Genomic DNA, 18,671 nt, shown 5'->3' with positions numbered 1-18,671 from the left:
TCAGGCTTTATACCAAAATGTGATATTTAGAAGATATTGTATGTGGGGGAGAGGAGCGATTTGAAGGATGGGGATAAATTCTATTCTCAGACTCTGTTCCACCAGGCTAGGGGATGTTCTAAGTCATCTCTGCCTTTCACAATTTCTTCCTCTAGTGTTCTCCCACGTTAACTTTTTTTGTTTCCCCTCAGTGACTACAATGGTCACAGCATCAGGGGTGAAAATCAAATATTCGTAAGTCAGAGAGCACATGTGTTAGATTCCATAAGTAATCACCAAGGACTATGGTGGAAAGTTCAGGATGTCTACTTTTTCATGAATTTTCAAGATTTTTCTTCTTAGCAGTTTCATTCTTGACAGGTTATAGACGAAGATCTTCACCTGGCCAAATTAGTGGTGAATCCAAGAAAGGAAGAATTTGGCAGAACATAAGGAAAACCTGCCGCAAGATAGTGGAAAATGGTTGTTTTAAGTGTTTCATTGGCCTTGTCACTCTGCTCAGCACAGGTGCTCTGGTAAGTACGTGAGACTTATGGGGAAAAATGTATCTGAAGTCTGTTACTTGAAGCCACCATGCCAAATTAGTTTTCCCCAGATACTTACTATAGCAGTAAAGTTCATATTCTGTGATTTTGCTTTTGGGAAACATACATTACAGTTTCTTAAAATCTGTATATGCCTCATTCAGTATTAAATAAATCAAACAATTTTGAAATATAAGAATGACAGTGGGAAACGTGAATGTGAGATACCTAATTCTTATTTTAATAAAGTTTCATGTATGAGACAAAGTTTAAGAATATACACATACATACTTTTGTGCTGTGCTAGTACTTTGGTGCCTATTCAATCAGGAAAGAGAAGTACTATATACTTTTAATAACCTTTGAACCAAAAATACATATATTTTAATATTTATTCATTTTTGAGAGTGAGAGAAACAGAGCACGAATGGGGGAGGGGAAAAGAGAGAAGGAGACACAGAATCTGAAGCAGGCTCCAGGCTCTGAGCTGTCAGCCCAGAGCCCGACTCAGGCTCGAGCCCATGAACCGTGAGATCATGACCTGAGCCAAAATCGGACACTTAACCAACTGAGCCACCCAGACATCCTGCATTTATGAAGCATTTTGAGAGAAAGAGAGTAAATGAGCTGGGGAGGGGCAAGAGAGGGGCGGGGGGAGAGGATCTGAAGCAGGCTCTGCCCTGAGAGCAGAGAGCCTGATGCAGAACTTGAACGTACAGACCGTGAGAACATAACCTGAGCTGAAGTCGGACTCTTAACTGACTGAGCCACCCAGGTGCCCTGAACCAAAAATATATTTACCCATTGACACAACAACCTTAAATCTAGGAAATTATCCTACAAATATCTGAGCAAGTATGAAATGCATTTACAAGGCTCTTCAGTGAAGAATTCTTTGTATAGAAAAAGATTAAAAAGTAAAAATAGTCTACAATAGGTAACTGTTTAAATATGCTCTGATATAAACATCCAATGGGACACCGTGCAGCTATTTAGAAAATTCAAAAGCTGTATGCATGCTAATATTGCAAGTTATAGCAATGTGCAAAAAAAGAGAAAGATCTAGAATAAAGTGTATCTATTAGGTATCTATTAATATTCATGTTTCCCACTGTCATTCATAAATTTTGAAATTGTTTTATTTATTTGATATTGAATGAGGCATATGACATTTTACTTAGGAAATAAAGAAAAATAGAATTTATATTATATTATTTTCCAGTGTTTGATTAAAGAGGATCAGAGAAGGATATACAAGAAATAGTTAATTGTGAGATACACAGAGCAAAAAGAATGGATTCATGGCTGGGAACCAGACTTTGTACTGCATACAATTTTTAAAGTAAATTTTATATTGACATTTACCACACATTTACCACAAACCTAGAAATTATAAGTGTCTAACCTAAAGAATTTTCACCTGGGTGGCTCAGTCGGTTAAGTGCCCGACTTCCGCTCAGGCCATGATCTCACAGTTCATGAGTTCGAGCCCTGTGTCAGGCTCTGTATTGACAGCTCGGAGGCTAGAATCTGCTTCAGATTCTGTGTTTCCCTCTCTTTCTGCCCCTCCCCCTTTCCCATTCTGTTCTCTCTCTCTCTCTGAAAAATAAATAAACATTAAAAAAGTAAACAAGGATTAAAGTAATCCTATGTTAATAATGGTGTGATTCTTATAAATCTAATGTTAAATAAAAGTAACATTTTCTCACAAACTGTGAGATCATGACATGAGGTGAAGTCTGATGCTTAACTGACTGAACGACTCAGGTGCCCCGATCTTTGTTTACTTTTTGACCTTGAATGCACTTTAATGCAAGCCTTCCTGACTTTGTTGGTACTTTATTGCCTTTTTTCAGTGCTGAGATAAAAACACTATGAAATTGCTTTCAGTGACATTATCAGACTTTGTATCCTCTACAGTAAAGTAAAGGTTGACCTATTAATCTGAGAAGCTTTGGAGAAATGATTATAGTTTTATTTCATATTCATGTGTTTCCACTGGTTTACCTGATTATTTCTGCAGCAGAGCAAGCTGTGTGACTTTTTCTTGTAACAGCAGTATGGATATCTGAAGACACGTTTATCTTTTTCATTATTTAAAAAAAATCTATTAGATGTTTTATTGGGGCCACACTGAAATTACACATTAATTTATACAGACATAATATTTTTATAATATTGAGTCTTCCATCTAGGCAAAATGGCATATCTCTACATTATTTGGCGTGTTTTTATGTTCTATAGCAATTTTATAATTTTTAAGAAAATATATTTATTTACATTCAAGTTAATTAGCATACAGTGTAGTATTGGTTTCAAGAGTAGAACCCAGTGACTCATCACTTACATATAACACCAGTGCTCATCCCAGCAAGTGCCCTCCTTAATGCCCATCACCCATTTAGCCCATCCTCCCCACCTCCCCTCCAGCAACCCTCAGTTCTCCATATTTAAGAGTCTCTTATGCTTTGCCTCCATCTCTGTTTTTACCTTATTTTTCCTGAAGACATATTTAAAAGAATTTCTACTCTCTTAGTAAGTGCCACATATCTGCAAATTGGCTACATGGAATTAGAGATAAGAACCAGTTAGATGTGAGCAAAGGTTTTTGCCTCTTATATTAAGTTTGATTAACTGATTCATGAGAAGAATTCTGGATCACTGTGGTGCCAAATTCAGTCTCTATAAGAAATTCTGGGACCAATTACTGATGTCTGCTATAGACATAGGATCAGAAAATGTTACTTATGGATTATGTGAATAAATCCAAACCAAGTGAACCAGCCCGTGAAACTACAACCTATGACTTTGCTCACGATCTGTTTGCTAGAGATAGCATTTCATTCCGCTCTATGCCAAAAGATTTTTTAAAAAATTACATGTACACTAATCCTCAAATGTTTTACCCACAGGCTTTTGAAGATATATATATCGATCAGAGAAAGACTATTAAAATCTTATTAGAATATGCTGACATGATCTTCACTTACATCTTCATTCTGGAAATGCTTCTAAAGTGGATGGCATATGGTTTTAAAGCCTATTTCACTGATAGCTGGTATAAGCTAGACTTCATGGTTGTCATTGTACGTATTTCAAAGAAAAATGTTAAAGACTATTATTCAATTTTTTTCTTCTTTACTCTTACTCTCTCTTAACTCTTTCCTTTACTTATATCTACCTTTTTCCTCTCTTTGTATGTTTTTAGTCACCAAAATCCCCTATTTCTTCATTTGTAATACTTAACATTTGTCCTTTTCCTCTCAACCTAAAAATTTTAAAGTTCAACATTTCACCCCTAGATTATTCTAATGACCACGTATGAACCCACTACTAATGGGATAGACATCCTGAAATATTTAAATTCTGTTGGCTTGATGTTTAAATCATATATTCAAAACAGACGACTTACCATAACCTTCACCATTAGCACTGTGATCCAAGCTACTAAAGATTCTCAGTTGGATTTCCAGTGCAGATCCCTGCCCCTGCCACTACACACCTTCCTTCTAAGCTCCACATAGCAACCACATACATTTTACTGCTGTAAAACAGAAGTCAGTCCAGGTCTCTTTTCTTCTTGAAACTCTCCAATAAGCATCTCATGTCGCTCCGAGTAAAAAGCTACATTCTCTGCCATCAAAGCCTACAAGTTTCTACATGATCGGTCTTGTCTCCTATTACTTTCCGTTTCCATTATCCCAATTTATAGACTGCTCCACCTGCACTGACCTTCCTGAAGATCTCCCATATGCTGAGATTCCTTCCATCTTAGTGCCTTTGCAGTTATTTTTCCTTCCACCTGGAACTTTTGCTGGCTCACCTCATTTATGTCTACTCAAATAAGAGTGCAGAAATTGGGTCTTTCCCCACTACCGTATTTAAAACTGCAACTACTACAATGCTCCTTTTTCCTTTCTCTGCACTCTTCATCTCTATAGCACCTATTAATATTATATATTAATTGATATTCATTGTTTATTCATTGTGATTGTTTGTCTTCCCCTTTGAAAGGTTAGCACCTTTGGGGAAGAAATGCTTTCCCAATGTGGTTCTCTTCTTATCCCTAATGCGCAGAACAACTCATGTATCATAGTAGGTACTCAGTAATTTTTGTTGAATGAACAAATGGTTCCTATTCTATAAGCAATGATTGACTGAAGCTTCTCACTGTATAAATAATGACTTACAGTATCTGATCTCTGTCTTCTAAATAAATTATTGCGAATTAACCTTCTCCTCCAACAAAAATCACACTATATCTGCAACCCACCTTCCTGTTTCCTAGTCATTATTCTTAGGTGTACACAACCCGTGACACTTACATAAATCATATGTTTACTCCAAAGCTCACTTTAAGGCCATCTCTTAGTATAGGATAAAAAAGAACAAATTTTTCATTTATGTTGCTTGAAAATACATAAAATATGAAGGTACTATAAAAGTTAGTTGTAACTCTATCACCTTGCTCAATCTCTGTTAACATTTATTAACCCTGAATGATCTTTATGCATATGTTTACTTTAAGAAATCACCTTGGTATCTTTGTATACATTTTTATAATTTGTACTTAAACTTAACAATGTTCATATACTCTTTGATGCCTCTTCTCTGAAATACTATTTTGTATATTGTGTTAACCATATTTATATATGAATTCACATGTAAATATATTTCAAATTTTGTTTTTATGAATACATGATATACTATTACTGTATGGAAAATAATCATGAAACTGATTATTAATCTAATTTCAAACAAAAAATGGATGTAAATATTAACCCTTGATCATAAAGAATGTCAAATATACAAATTTTTTTATTTCAATAATATATATATTCCTACTACCAGAAAATGTTTTTGTTTTATCTTTATCTTTTTTAAAGTAACTTTAACACAAGGTTATTTTCTTATACTTTTCTTTAAGTCATTGTTAAGATATATTGAAATATATTTTACATCTTTGCATATTTCTTGGGAAGCTTTGACTGTTTATCATTTTTAAATAAGTGAAAAGTTTATTTTGCAGATTGTTTTGATTAAAGTTAAAATAAACCCTATTCACTCTTTTTTTTCTTAAATATATTTAGGTGTTTTGTCTTAGCTTAATAGGCAAATCTCGGGAAGAATTCAAACCACTAACTTCTGTTAAATTCCTCCGGGCACTCAGAGTTCTATCTCAATTTGAAAGAATGAAGGTAAGAAAAAAGTGTCTAAACTAATATGTAGGTTTTTATTTAGGATTAATAAATTTCTATAAATTAAAAATTTTATAATCTTCTCATTTGCATCTTTAACAATACTAATGCAAAAACCTTATATTCCACAATTTACAAATATAGAAGAAAGGTATATGAGTTATGCTTATTAAGATTTTAGGACTTTCCTGCTCATAAGATATGAATAGAAATAATATAAAATTTTAAAAACTAGTACTATTGTAGCCCACTTGGGTGTCTATGAGTATTGATACAATTATCTCAATGTTAAAAATATAACTGACAAAATGAAACTTGGATCACCTAGATGCTTAAAATTATAGGAATATCGTACACGCTAAGCAATTATACTGAATAAAAGTTTGAATTTTAAAATAAATTAATGTTTTCAAGTCACGCATCACAAATTATGAATTCTTGTCATCTCTCCCTCACCGTCACATTAAACCTCTTTTGAACAATGTAAGGGAAGCTAACAGGTAAAGCCACATAAAACAACCAGTGTTCAATCTTTTGTGCCTATAATGGAAACCCACCCCAAATGGCTCGACCTAATGGAGCAAACAGTTTATGGCCACCACAAATAGTATAATTATGTAAAATACAGTCATCAGCTATGTGCAGAAATGGGAAAAAAAGTCTAGTTTTATCTTTTATTTCATAACCATACATCTGTTTTCTTGATTTTTTTATTTATATAGATTATTTATCATTAATCTGCCTACTTGAATAATATTACAGAATATCACATATTCAGTGTAGGTAGGATCCAGTAAGAAAATTATTTATGTTTGATGTGTATTTTTCTTATAGTTCATATATTATATATTACATAAAAACTGCCATATATTAATAAACCATAACACTTAAGATCTTTTCACTTGGCAAAAACATGGATACTTGTTTTAATCTCAAAATTTAGATAATTATAGATGATTATTATAAACAAATAGAAATATAAGTAATTTAAAGTATTTTAAACCAAAATATATGTTTCAGAAATTTTAATAGCATAATCTTTATATGATATTTATATATACACATATGCATACATAAATACATGTATTAAGTACATTAATTATATTTTAATATATATGTAAGTACATGACTGATAGTAATATTTTTATAATTCATATGAATCTGTGATCAACTCGTTATAACAGGAATTAGTCCTGATCAACCTATTCCCTAAATGCATTGCTGGTGTTGGAGAAGAAATATTCTTACTATAACTGGAAGTTTGTACCTCTTAATCCCCTCCACCCACTGCCAACTCCTCTCCACTCTGATAACCACTAGTTTGTTTCCTGTATAGATGAGTCTGTTCTGTTTGGTTTTGTTTGTTCACTTGTTTTATTTTTAAATTCCACATATAGGTGAAACCATATGGTATCTGTCTTTCTCTGTCTGACTTATTTCTTTTAGCACAATACTCTCAAAGCCCATCCATGTGGTTGCTAATAGCAAGATCTCATTCATTTTTATGGCTGAGTAATAGCCCATTGTTTATATATACAGCATCTTCTTTATCCATTCATCTGTTCATAGATACTTAGGTTGCTTCCATATCTTGGTTATTGTAAACAATGCAGCAGTAAGCACAGAAATGCATATATACTTTCATATTAGTGTTTTCATTTTCTTTGGGTAAATATCCAGAAGTAGAATTATTGAATTATGTACTATTTCTATTTTTAATTTCTTGAGGAACCTCCATACAATTTTCTATAGTTGCTACAGAAATTTACATTCCCACCAACAGTGAATAAGGGTTTCCCCACCCCACATCTTCACCAGCACTTGTTATTTCTTATCATTTTGATACTAGCCATTCTGCCAGGTGTAAGGTGGTATCCATTGTGGTTTCCGTTTGCATTACCCCAATGATTAGTGATGTTGAGTCTCTTTTCATATGTTAGCCTTCTGAATGTCTTTGGCTATTGAGGTCCAATTTTTTAATTGGATTGCTTATGGGTTTTTTTATGTTAAGATGTAGAAGTTCTTTATATATTTTGTATATTAACTAACCCTTTATCAGATATATCATTTGCAAATATTCTCTCATATTCAGGAGTCTGCCTGTTCATTTTGTTGATGGTTTCCTTCACTGTGCAAAAGTTTTTTTTGTGTAATAGTTTATTTTTGCCTTTGTTTTCTTTGTCTGAAGAGACAGAAAATGAAGAAAAAATGTTGTTAAGGCTAACAACAAAGAGATTACTAACTATAGTTTTTTCTAGGATTTTTATGGCTTCAGGACTCATAATCAGGTCTTTAATCCATTGTGAGTTTATTTTTGTGCATGGTATAAAAACGTGGTCCAAATTCATTCTTCTGCATGTGGCTGCTCAGTTTTCCCAGCACCATTTATTGAAGACTGTCTTTTCCCACCGTATATTCTTTCTTCCTTTGTTGTAGATTAATTGACCATGTCATCATGGGTTTATTTCTGGACTCTATTCTGCTCTATTGCAGATCCAGATCTTTAAGCTTCATCTCAACCTCTGGAAGTTCTGTAGTTGAATGAGTTCTGAAAACATACCATTGAATATATAAGGAAGCCACATGATTACAAAATTAATGTTTTATGTATTTAATAAACTCCAGGGGCTGGGTACTCTTACTACTGAAATATTTGTATCAACAGTATCTACTACTTTTATTCTTACATAAGTGTATTTTCTGATAGGGATAGCATTTTTTTTCATTAGAGTCATCAATGGACTTCTCAAAATATCCAAAATGCCAACAAAGGATCTGTGACTTAGTTTTAGGAATAAAGTGTTACTGAAAGCACAATTAAAAGTTAAAATATTTATTCAAGTCCAGAAAACTGAGGGATATCAGCAAAAAAGTACAACAAAAAGGGTATGTATCCAGTAATGGCTAAGGGAAGGGAAGGTTAGAATGGTAGAAAAGAGAATCAGTGGTCTTCACAAAAAGAGAGAGAGAGAGAGAGAGAGAGAGATGAGGTTGGTAGAAACGAATCAAAAGTGTAAATGCTAAAGGAAAGATATGTACCAAGAATGAATATTTCTGTTGGTTATAGGAAATGCTTTACATTTGCCATAACAGCTATAGTGGAGTGATAAGAAAAAATCTGATTATAATATTCAAGAGAGAAGGGAGTTGAGGAAATGGAGATGGTGATTCCAGACTATTACTATTAATCAAATTCAAGTGGTTGATTTATTTCCCAAACTACCTGCTCTGGAGTGGCTCACCAGTGACATAGAGTGGTACAGTGAGGAGGTTTGTGACTCTGCAGGGTGCAGAGGCCCATTCAGTGTTTCTTGAAATAGTCTCTTGCCTTTATTTCATTGATCTACAGTCTCTTGGTCCTCCTCGTATTTCCCCTGCCACTTCAGTGTCTGCTTTGTAGGTTAATCCTCCCTAAAGTTAGAATCACCCAGACTTAGATCTAGGCCTTTCTTTCTCATTTTATATGCTTTCTAGATAATATGTACACATACATACGCACAGGTTCAGTTGTCTTGCCCTTTTCTGGCCCAATACAGGAAGCTGATAAATGTGTTAAATCAGTGAAATAATTATTTTACTAATCAACGCAGTTGCTTTTTCATGATTTTTTTAGTACAACTATTTTGAGACTATCTCACATTTTTTTTGTATATTTTTAATGTATATTTTTAATTGAAATTTATAATTTAGGTAATTCAAATACTGGCATGCTGGCCTATTGAATCTTTAGAGATGACCTGTTTTTGTTATTTCAATATGACATTACATTTAGTATTTCCAGTTCAACTAAAGTGATTTCACATTTCTTACCTAAAGTTTACCTGTTTGTTTTTTATATGCCAGGTGGTTGTGAGAGCTTTGATAAAAACAACTTTACCTGCTTTGAATGTGTTTCTGGTCTGCTTAATGATCTGGCTGGCTTTTAGCATCATAGGAGTGTACTTATTTGCTGGCACGTTCTATGAATGCATTGACCCAACAAGTGGAGAAAGGTTTCCTATATCTGAAGTGATGAATAAGAGTCAGTGTGAAAGCCTTGTGTTTAATGAATCCATGCAATGGGAGAATGCAAAACTGAACTTTGATAATGTTGGAAATGGTTTCCTTTCACTGCTTCAAGTAGTAAGTTCACTTTTGATGTTTTTTACTTTTTATCAGTGTTTTTAGATGTCCGTGCATATTATAGGTGGGCATAATGTGGACAAATGTGAATGGACAAAATGTGAATGATTACTAGAGTTGGTTATAACATATTTTAGCAATTATTTAAAATACATGTTATGCAACATACTACACTAGGCTCATTTGGAAAGATGAAAGTGAAATGCAGACCCTGCTTTCCTGGGAGAAGGAAGTGAAGATGAAGGTAGGACTGACGGGGGAGATGGCAGGTACTGGCCAAACCTATTTCCACCATCACTGGTAAGGTAATAGGGTCACAATTTTTGGTACAACTAAAGTTACTACTGTTTTGTTTCTACTCAGTGCTATGAGGAATGGCTACTCAGTCACCCACCATCTAACAGAAGTGAGGAGATAAATCATTCATTCTTGTCTTACCACCCCAATAGAAAAGCACATAAATAGCAGTTACCACTAACAATGACACTTGGGCAATGTGTATTTATTTATCATTTATCTATCTACCTCTCTCTCTCTCTCTCTCTCTCTCTCTCTTTCTATTTATACTATCTTACAACATTTTGTTATCAACTACAGTAAAACTACTACAATTAAGCTAAGTAAAAATAAATAGTTGTTAAATAGTTGTTAACAGATAATAGAAATGCAACAATGAAAATGATAAAGGTCTCAATTACAGGGTATATTGAAATGTGGTCAGCCTTAGTAATCAAATGTTTTACTGTATTAATAACAAACTGAGTTTCACTTTTTATTTGAAACAAAGCTTAAGATTTCCATAAGAATTAAATACATGCCATTTTTACAGGCAACATTTAATGGATGGATCACCATTATGAATTCAGCAGTTGATTCTACTGGTGTAAGTATAATATAATCTTACGGCCATTGTTAAAATTCAAGAAAAGTTATTTTTGCAATTCAAGAAGAGGGTACCAACAGTAATAGAATAGATAACATGATCAGAGTGAATGCTTATAGTAGACAGAAATTAAATACATTTCAAATTGAACATTTCACAGAAAACGAAATCCTTCCAGGATTATGTACAGTGGTTGAACCCCAATAAGCCCATTTGAAGGATTATCAGACTTCATAACAGTGGTTAAACCAATGCAATAAATTTTAAAATCCAAATAAACAAAGCAATGATATCCTTTCACTAACGAGCAAAGAAAAAATATTACTTCTGTAGAATTGTTGGATCTTCCTGTTGTAAATTGTTTTATAAATCTTATGTTTTAAAGCGTTAGTATCAATATTTTGCTTATTTTTCACTTTTTGATTTATTTTTATTTTTAAAGACTTTACTTTTTAGAGCAGTTTTAGGTTAACAACAAAATTGAGAGGAAAGCAGAGATTTCCCTTATACCCACTTGACCCCACACATGCATAGCCTATTATTGATATCACTTACCAGAATGGTACATTTTTACCCCGGATGAACCTACATTGACAGATCATAATCTCCCAAAGTCCAGAGTTTACTTGAGGGTTCACTTGGTGTTGTACATTATATGGGTTTGAACAATTGTGTAATGACTGACATGTAACTATCATTACAATATCATACAGAATATTTTCACTGCCCTAAAAATCCACTATGCCCTGTCTTATTTTGATTATTTTTTAACTTAACTTTTAGGTAAATAAGCAACCTAATTTTGAAGACAACATCTACATGTCTTATTACTTTATCAGCTTTATTGTTATTGGATTATTTCTTCCTTTGAGTATGCTGATCGGTGTTATTATTGCTAATTTCAACAAGCATAAAATAAAGATAAGTATAAATATTCTTTGTTCATTAATACCTGAGAAAACACATTTATAAGAGTGTCCTGCTTCAAATAATTGGTTTTGGATTCAGCTTAATGTAATTTTTATTTGGTGCTTATCTATTAAAAAAATTTGATGTTCCTGCATATTGATAAATATTGCTAAAATGTTCATCTTTACATTGTTTTATATATTGAAATATAAACAAACAAGTTAAAAGGTTAAAAATTGCAGGTGTTTCTATATATATATATGTTTGTAAATAATGACATGCTGACCAACAAGTAATATTGTGGTACATCTGCACAAATAGGTGAAGAAGTTCAAGAAAAATAAGCTACACTCTTTTACTCTCTGATATGTTCAAAGCCTTCAGAGTCATATCTAGCATAGACATCTTTGTCAGTGCAGTAGCTTTTTCTGCTAGAAGTAGGGGGTATCCTAAATCCTAACCCCATGTCCTAAATAGCAGTGCTTGAAATCAGTTAGGGACAATTCAGAGACAGAATTGAAAAACCCATTTGATCCCACCTCCACACAAAGGCCTTCAAGGCTTCTGCAAATGCAAAGGCCTCAAAAGTCATTTAAATCTGCTTATTTTAACCACAGAGACCTACTTTCTAGAGGTATAGGAAAGCCTTCTAAAAAATCAAAAGAATAGTCTAGTTTTGAAATTCTGTTTTCAGCCATGTCATCAAAGTTTAGTCATGTGCAGCATCTGATAAACTGCTCTCAGCCTCCACTAATCAAATGGGATTAGAAGATCAATGATCAAATATCCATTTGACTGGAAGCTTCAGCTTCTTGGGATCAATCCAGTGGGATAACATTCCAGGATTTGCTCCTGGGCTTCAAACCGGTGACCCCTATCAAATTTAAGTAACTAAGTCCTGACTTAGGGCAGTAACAATCCCTAATTTCTAGATTAACACACTAACCATTTACCTCTTATTCACTTTATATATTTTGTATAAGATACTTAGTACTAGGAACAAAAAGATGAAAAGCTCTAAAAGGTACTATGAAGAAGTAAGCACAAAGTGCTGTTGGATTAATAGTATAAAAAATATCTTTTGAAAGTATTATTTAGTAAATTAATATATGAACTTATAAAAACATATAAATGCCCAATTATATTTTTTTCCTGTTATTAGAAGATACAAACCAATTTTTCCTTAGCTTTTGAGTTCAGTTTTTCTTGATAAACCTTTCCCTTTATCCCCCACTGTTTCTCCTTTGTCTCTGCTTAACATGAGGTAGGCCTCAGTAGACTGAAAAGTTAAAAAAGAGTAGACTACCCACAGGAAAGTGCACCAAAAGATCATTGATATCAGTCATTACCATATATTCTACATGTGCTTGGTATGGATTTGTGTGCAGAAATCAGACATGGTTAAATGTGATTTAGTTCATTGCCTTTAAGACCTTTATAAAAGGTTAAATCAGTAATTACCAAGCTTTCCAAAATGTATATTGACAAAAGGTGAAATTTAGATTCATGTGATTTTAATATCTTTTTCTTTCATTTCTTTACCAGGGAGGCTCAAATATCTTTATAACAGTGAAACAGAAGAGACAATACCATGCACTGAGGGGGCTGTTGCATGAGGACTCTCAAAAAACAATACGTCGCCCAAGAGTAAGAAAACATCTAGATTTGTTTTCGAAGCTTCGTAAAAAGTTTATTTCATACATTCTCTTTTTAAAATGAATATGTGTTTTTAAAATTCTTCACAAATGCAGGGTGCCTGGGTGGCTCAGTCGGTTAAGTGTCTGACTTTGGTTCAGGTCATGATCTTGTGGTTCATGGGTTCAAGCCTCAGGTGGGGCTCTGTGCCTGCTTCGGTTTCTGTTTCTCTCCCTGCCCCTCCCCCGCTGATGCTCTCTCTCTCTCTCTCTCTCTCTCTCTCTCTCTCTCTCTCTCTCTCTTTCTCTTTCAAAAATAAATAAACATTTTAAAAAATGTTAAATTCTCCACAAATGCTTTTGACAAAATTTAAAAATATGTTCCTTAACAAGGTTTTGATGATCTTTTTGTTTGTTTTGACTATACATTAGAATTCTAGTTTGACAAAAACTTAGGTACTCACTTATTTTCCTGTTTATGCTAGGAGGTAAATTATAAATGTAAAGACTATATGTGTATGTATATATCCTACTAATAAGGCTATTACGCCCACCTTTTTTTTTTTTTTTACACACAGAACAAGTTCCAAAGATTCATGTTTGACTTGGTAACAAGCCAAGTTTTTAATGTCTTCATTATGGTTCTTATCTGTTTCCAAGCAATGACCATTATGATACAAAGTGATGAACAGAGTTCAGAAATGGACACTGCTCTCTACTGGATTACCTTATTTCTTGTTATGGTATACACGGGAGAATGTGTACTGAAGTTCATCTCTTTTCGTTGTAACTATTTCACCATGGGATGGAACATTTTTGATTTTATGGTAGTTATTTTCTCTGTTACAGGTAAGAGTTTGTTTAGTTAGTTTTTCTTTTATAGTAATACTAATTCAGGCAAGTTCTTATACTAAATATGTCCCAAGATATAGTCTTTTAGTAGGCAAAACAGATAGAGACCCTTTTTATTCCAATAGCAATGGCTTGTATTTTTACATTCATACATGTACACATGACAGCTATAAGATACTAAAAAATACTTGTTGAATTAATACATAGACTTCACTTAAGAGGTTACCAGGTAAATGCTTAATTACCCCTTCAGTATATCACATACATTATTTTTCTAGGATGTGTCTAGAAGGAGCTTTATGTCTTAACATGATATAACCTTTCAAGTTCCCTATTTTTTTTTAATTTCCAAAACTGTTTACAACTTTCACAATACTAGAGTGTTAGGCTTTAATGAATTTGTCACCAGTTTTCTCTTACTTTGGGGATCTCAGTCTTTTATTTAACAATTATATTTGAATAGATATTATGCTATACCCAAAGAATTCAGTAGTAAATAAGGAAGGCATAATCCCTGTAGGCACACAGTTTACAATGTAGTAAGGGATTCAGATGATTAAACAGTACATATTTAATGTTGTGCTATTAAGGTTATGATAAAGAAAGAAGCACGTGGTGTTACAGCAGCACAAGAAAGGGGAGTACCTATCAATAAGTAGAGGTCAGAGGTCAAAAACTTCCTGGATGAAGCAAAATCTAAATAGAGACATATTGAATAGGGGTAGACAAGTAAAGATTCTAGGATAAAAATGTTTTAAGCAGGGAAAAGTTTGTTTCTTGTCTGCCTCCCCATAAGATACGTACTGGAATATAAGCTCCATGAGAGACAATATTTAGATATTTATTGTGTCAAGCACTATTCTATACAGTCAGTTACTAGTGAAAAGGTAAACAAACTATTTTTATCAATTGTGATTCCAGAAAATTCAGCTTATTCATTTGGTAATAGAAGCAGTTCAACTATTGATAGACAGGTACAAGAAGCTTGAAAGAAAGGCAAGAAGGGGCCTTTGGGATTAAAGTCAGAGCTACTGAATCAGCTATCTCAAAGGAGAGGAAATCACAGTCAGAGAGAAAGCTGTTTGAATATGAAATCTCAGAAGGTGAAATATCCTGGGTCCAGAATGTAGCTATAGCTGCATGTGACTAAAGTAAAGTGATGGAGATTACAGTTAAGAAAGTCAAAGACCGAGAGACTGGCCTTTCAATGAATTGTGGATGGTAAGTGTTGGGGTGGAAAGGGTGACAGTGAGCCAAGTACTAAAGTCTCCAATGAATATGAATAAGGGGGGAGGAATATCATAGAACCAAGTAATGGTCGGCAATAGTATCATAGTTCATTGGCATGATCCACAATGTGTCAGGACAGAAATTTCTTTTTTTTTTTCTTTATAAAATTGACTTGAAGCATCTGGAAATCGCATTGGAAAAAAATGAAAGATGCTTGGTCATTCCATTTTTCTACTCTGAGAAATATGGAGTGGGGAAGAAAGAGCTCTTTACACTTGAGAACATTCCAAGGGAGATACTGTCTTCAAGATAGAGTCAGATTTTAGATAAGAAAGGAGGTGAACAAAATCTAAGATGAGGATGTAGAAAAAATTATCTACAAATAAATGGGGATACCTCTGGCAAAATGGAGGAATTTGGAAGATTGTAAGGAAAAATGAAAATCTGAGTCAGAGCAGAAGATTCACTAATACACTGTGGAAATGAAGGTATAGATAAGGTAGAATGTCAGAGAGAAGGTTATGGACAGTGATCAAGTTGAACAGAAATATGAGACATGATCATTCCAGATTCAACAAATATACCATATCATTTAGAAACTTCATGGAATTTTCCCCTCCCCATCTTCTCAACTCAAAATGAACCACGGTCTCTCCAGTACTTGCAGAGGACATCCCCTATACTTTTATGGTAATTGTAATTGTATAGTTCTAGCTCTCACTCCCTCATCTACCCACAACTGCTACAAAAATAGTTCTAGGCCAAGACTCATTTATTTAATTCAGTTTAAAGCCGCTAAGAACCCAAAGACTATTTATGAAATAAATAAATTATAATCTGTGAATCACTGAATGCCAGACATTTTTGTAATTATATTTATCAACTAGGTCTTTCTGCCTTGCATTATAATTACTTTAAATGTCTACCTCTACTCTCTAGAATATAAGGTCTTTGAGGACAGAAGTCAGGTCATTCATCTTTGCATTTTGCATTGACACCTTTATACTAGATGTCCAATAAAGGCTGGATTGAGCTAAATTTATTTATCCAACTGCAATCAGAAAAAAAAGAATATGATTACTATTTTGTATTATGGAATCATGCCATCTGTGATTCCAGAATTAGTTGATCTATAATGGCATAATAAGATGATGATTCAAATAATTATCTTCCAAATTTTGCTAGATACCCTGAAAATTGCCACAATGAGTATTTGGATAATCCCCACTTTCAATATATTCTGTTATATGGGAAGGATTAATAAAATGATCTTAACATATAGACAAAATGGAATGTAAAATAATTTATATTCCTCTAAATACAATCATATTTAAATAGTTTTATTACCTGTTTTATCTTCTCCCACACCAAGGACTATTTCTGCCTCTGATGGTAGGATACTACCTTGTGCCTCCTTCTGTTGTGCAACTGATACTACTCTCACGGATCATCCACATCCTACGTCCTGGGAAAGGACCAAAGGTGTTCCGTGACCTGCTGCTTCCTTTGATGCTATCTTTCCCAGCATTGTTGAACATCAGTCTTCTCATCTTTCTGGTCATGTTCGTCTACGCCATCTTTGGGATGTACAATTTTGCCTATGTTAAAAAGGAATTTGGAATTAATGATGTGGCCAACTTTGAAACCTTTGGCAGCAGTATGCTCTGTCTTTTCCAAGTTACGATATTTGCTGGCTGGGATGGGATGCTTAATGCAATTTTCAACAGTAAATGGTCAGACTGTGATCCTGATAAAATTAACCCTGGGACTCAGGTTAGAGGAGATTGTGGTAATCCCTTTGTTGGGATTATTTATTTTGTTAGTTACATCTTCATATCATGGATGATCATTGTAAACATGTACATTATTGCTGTCATGGAATTTTTAAATATTGCTTCTAAGAAAAAAGCCAAGACATTAAGTGAAGATGATTTTAAGAAATTCTTTCAGGTATGGAAGAGGTTTGACCCTGATAGGACCCAGTACATAGACTCTAGCAAGCTTTCAGATCTTGCAGCTGCTCTTGACCCTCCTCTTTTTATGGCAAAACCAAACAAGGGCCAGCTCGTTGCCATGGATCTTCCCATGGCTGCTGGGGACAGAATTCATTGCCTTGACATCTTACTTGCTTTAACTAAACGAGTTATGGGTACAGATGTGAGGATGGAGAAAGTTATTTCAGAGATGGAATCAGGGTTTGCATTAGCCAACCCTTTTAAGATCATGTATGAACCAATTACAACTACTCTGAAACGAAAACAAGAGGCAGTCTCAGCAACCATAATTCAGCGTGCTTATAAAAATTACCGCTTGAGGCAAAATGACAAAAATACATCAGACATTCATATGATAGATGATGACAAGGAAGTTCAAGCTACCACAGAAAATGCTTATTTTGACAAAGCTGAAGAAAAGTTAACTATTCAAAGCCAAATCTAATCCCACTTGCCACCTTTTTTCACCTTTTTCACATATTCTAAAAATGTTAGAAGTTTGAATCAGAAATAAAAATGAAGATCAGAGAAGTAAAGATTTTACTTAATAATCAATTGTTTACAACCCATGGAAGTTAAGCTTGTGCTCACAAGACTCCATGTCAAGTTGACTTTCACCTTTGTATACTGAGTCTAACCAAGATAAGCTCTTAGAATCACTTTAGTGAGTTAAATGGGTTAAATTTGCCATTTGATAATCCAATGCTTGTTTTCTCTATGTGGCTTTTATGGTGTGTGTTTCATCTAGAGGACTGAGGAGGTGATGGTAGAGATGAGTAGCTTTCTTGTATACTTTATGTCTACTTTAACTTGATGGGATTCAAATCATCATTAAGAGGACTTAGTTACAAATAAACAAGTACTTTCTTAATGTCGGGTAGTGTTAATAAAAACACAGTGCTGCAAGCTGTTAAATCATAAACTTGCCAGACAGATGTCAACTGGGGAAGAGAAAGGACAGGTCTTAGAAAGTGCCTTTGAGATCAACCACAGATAGTCTTGGGCTGATTCAAGCCACTTTGGTTAACTGGAGCCTTGGTTTTTGTTTTTGTTTTTGTTTTTGTTTTTGTTTTTGTTTCCTTCCTTTCTTTCTTTCATTCTTTCTTTCTTTCTTTCTCTCTTTCTTTCTTTCTTTCTTTCTTTCTTTCTTTCTTTCGGTACTAGGAATTAATATTGCTTAATTGTTTTTGGATTCCTGGTTTTTCATCTTTTTGGCTACTTCTACCTAAGCTCTAGTTCTTCAACAGAATGGATTCATAGAATAAGAAGTGCAAAGGGAACTATAGTTATGGCCTACATTTTTCTCATTTTTTTCTCATTTATGC

The 18,671-nt window shown here is 33.8% G+C and overlaps 1 protein-coding gene across 1 annotated transcript in view; it reads left to right on the top strand.

The window, feature by feature from the left end:
- Positions 1–18,416, top strand: part of SCN7A (sodium voltage-gated channel alpha subunit 7) — a 77,793-nt gene extending 59,377 nt beyond the window's left edge. Inside the window, exons 17-25 of the mRNA XM_042949023.1 lie at positions 361–515; positions 3,437–3,610; positions 5,615–5,722; positions 9,566–9,844; positions 10,674–10,727; positions 11,511–11,648; positions 13,179–13,283; positions 13,849–14,119; positions 16,725–18,416. Of these exons, the coding sequence (XP_042804957.1) occupies positions 361–515; positions 3,437–3,610; positions 5,615–5,722; positions 9,566–9,844; positions 10,674–10,727; positions 11,511–11,648; positions 13,179–13,283; positions 13,849–14,119; positions 16,725–17,791 (2,351 nt within the window). The 3' untranslated portion in view covers positions 17,792–18,416. The remainder of the gene's footprint in view (positions 1–360; positions 516–3,436; positions 3,611–5,614; positions 5,723–9,565; positions 9,845–10,673; positions 10,728–11,510; positions 11,649–13,178; positions 13,284–13,848; positions 14,120–16,724) is intronic.
- The last annotated feature ends 255 nt before the right edge of the window (positions 18,417–18,671 follow it).

This window comes from Panthera leo, chromosome C1 (genome assembly GCF_018350215.1).
Source record: "Panthera leo isolate Ple1 chromosome C1, P.leo_Ple1_pat1.1, whole genome shotgun sequence".
In the NCBI taxonomy this organism is placed as follows: domain Eukaryota; kingdom Metazoa; phylum Chordata; class Mammalia; order Carnivora; family Felidae; genus Panthera; species Panthera leo.
This window is presented reverse-complemented; position numbering and strand designations above follow the sequence as displayed.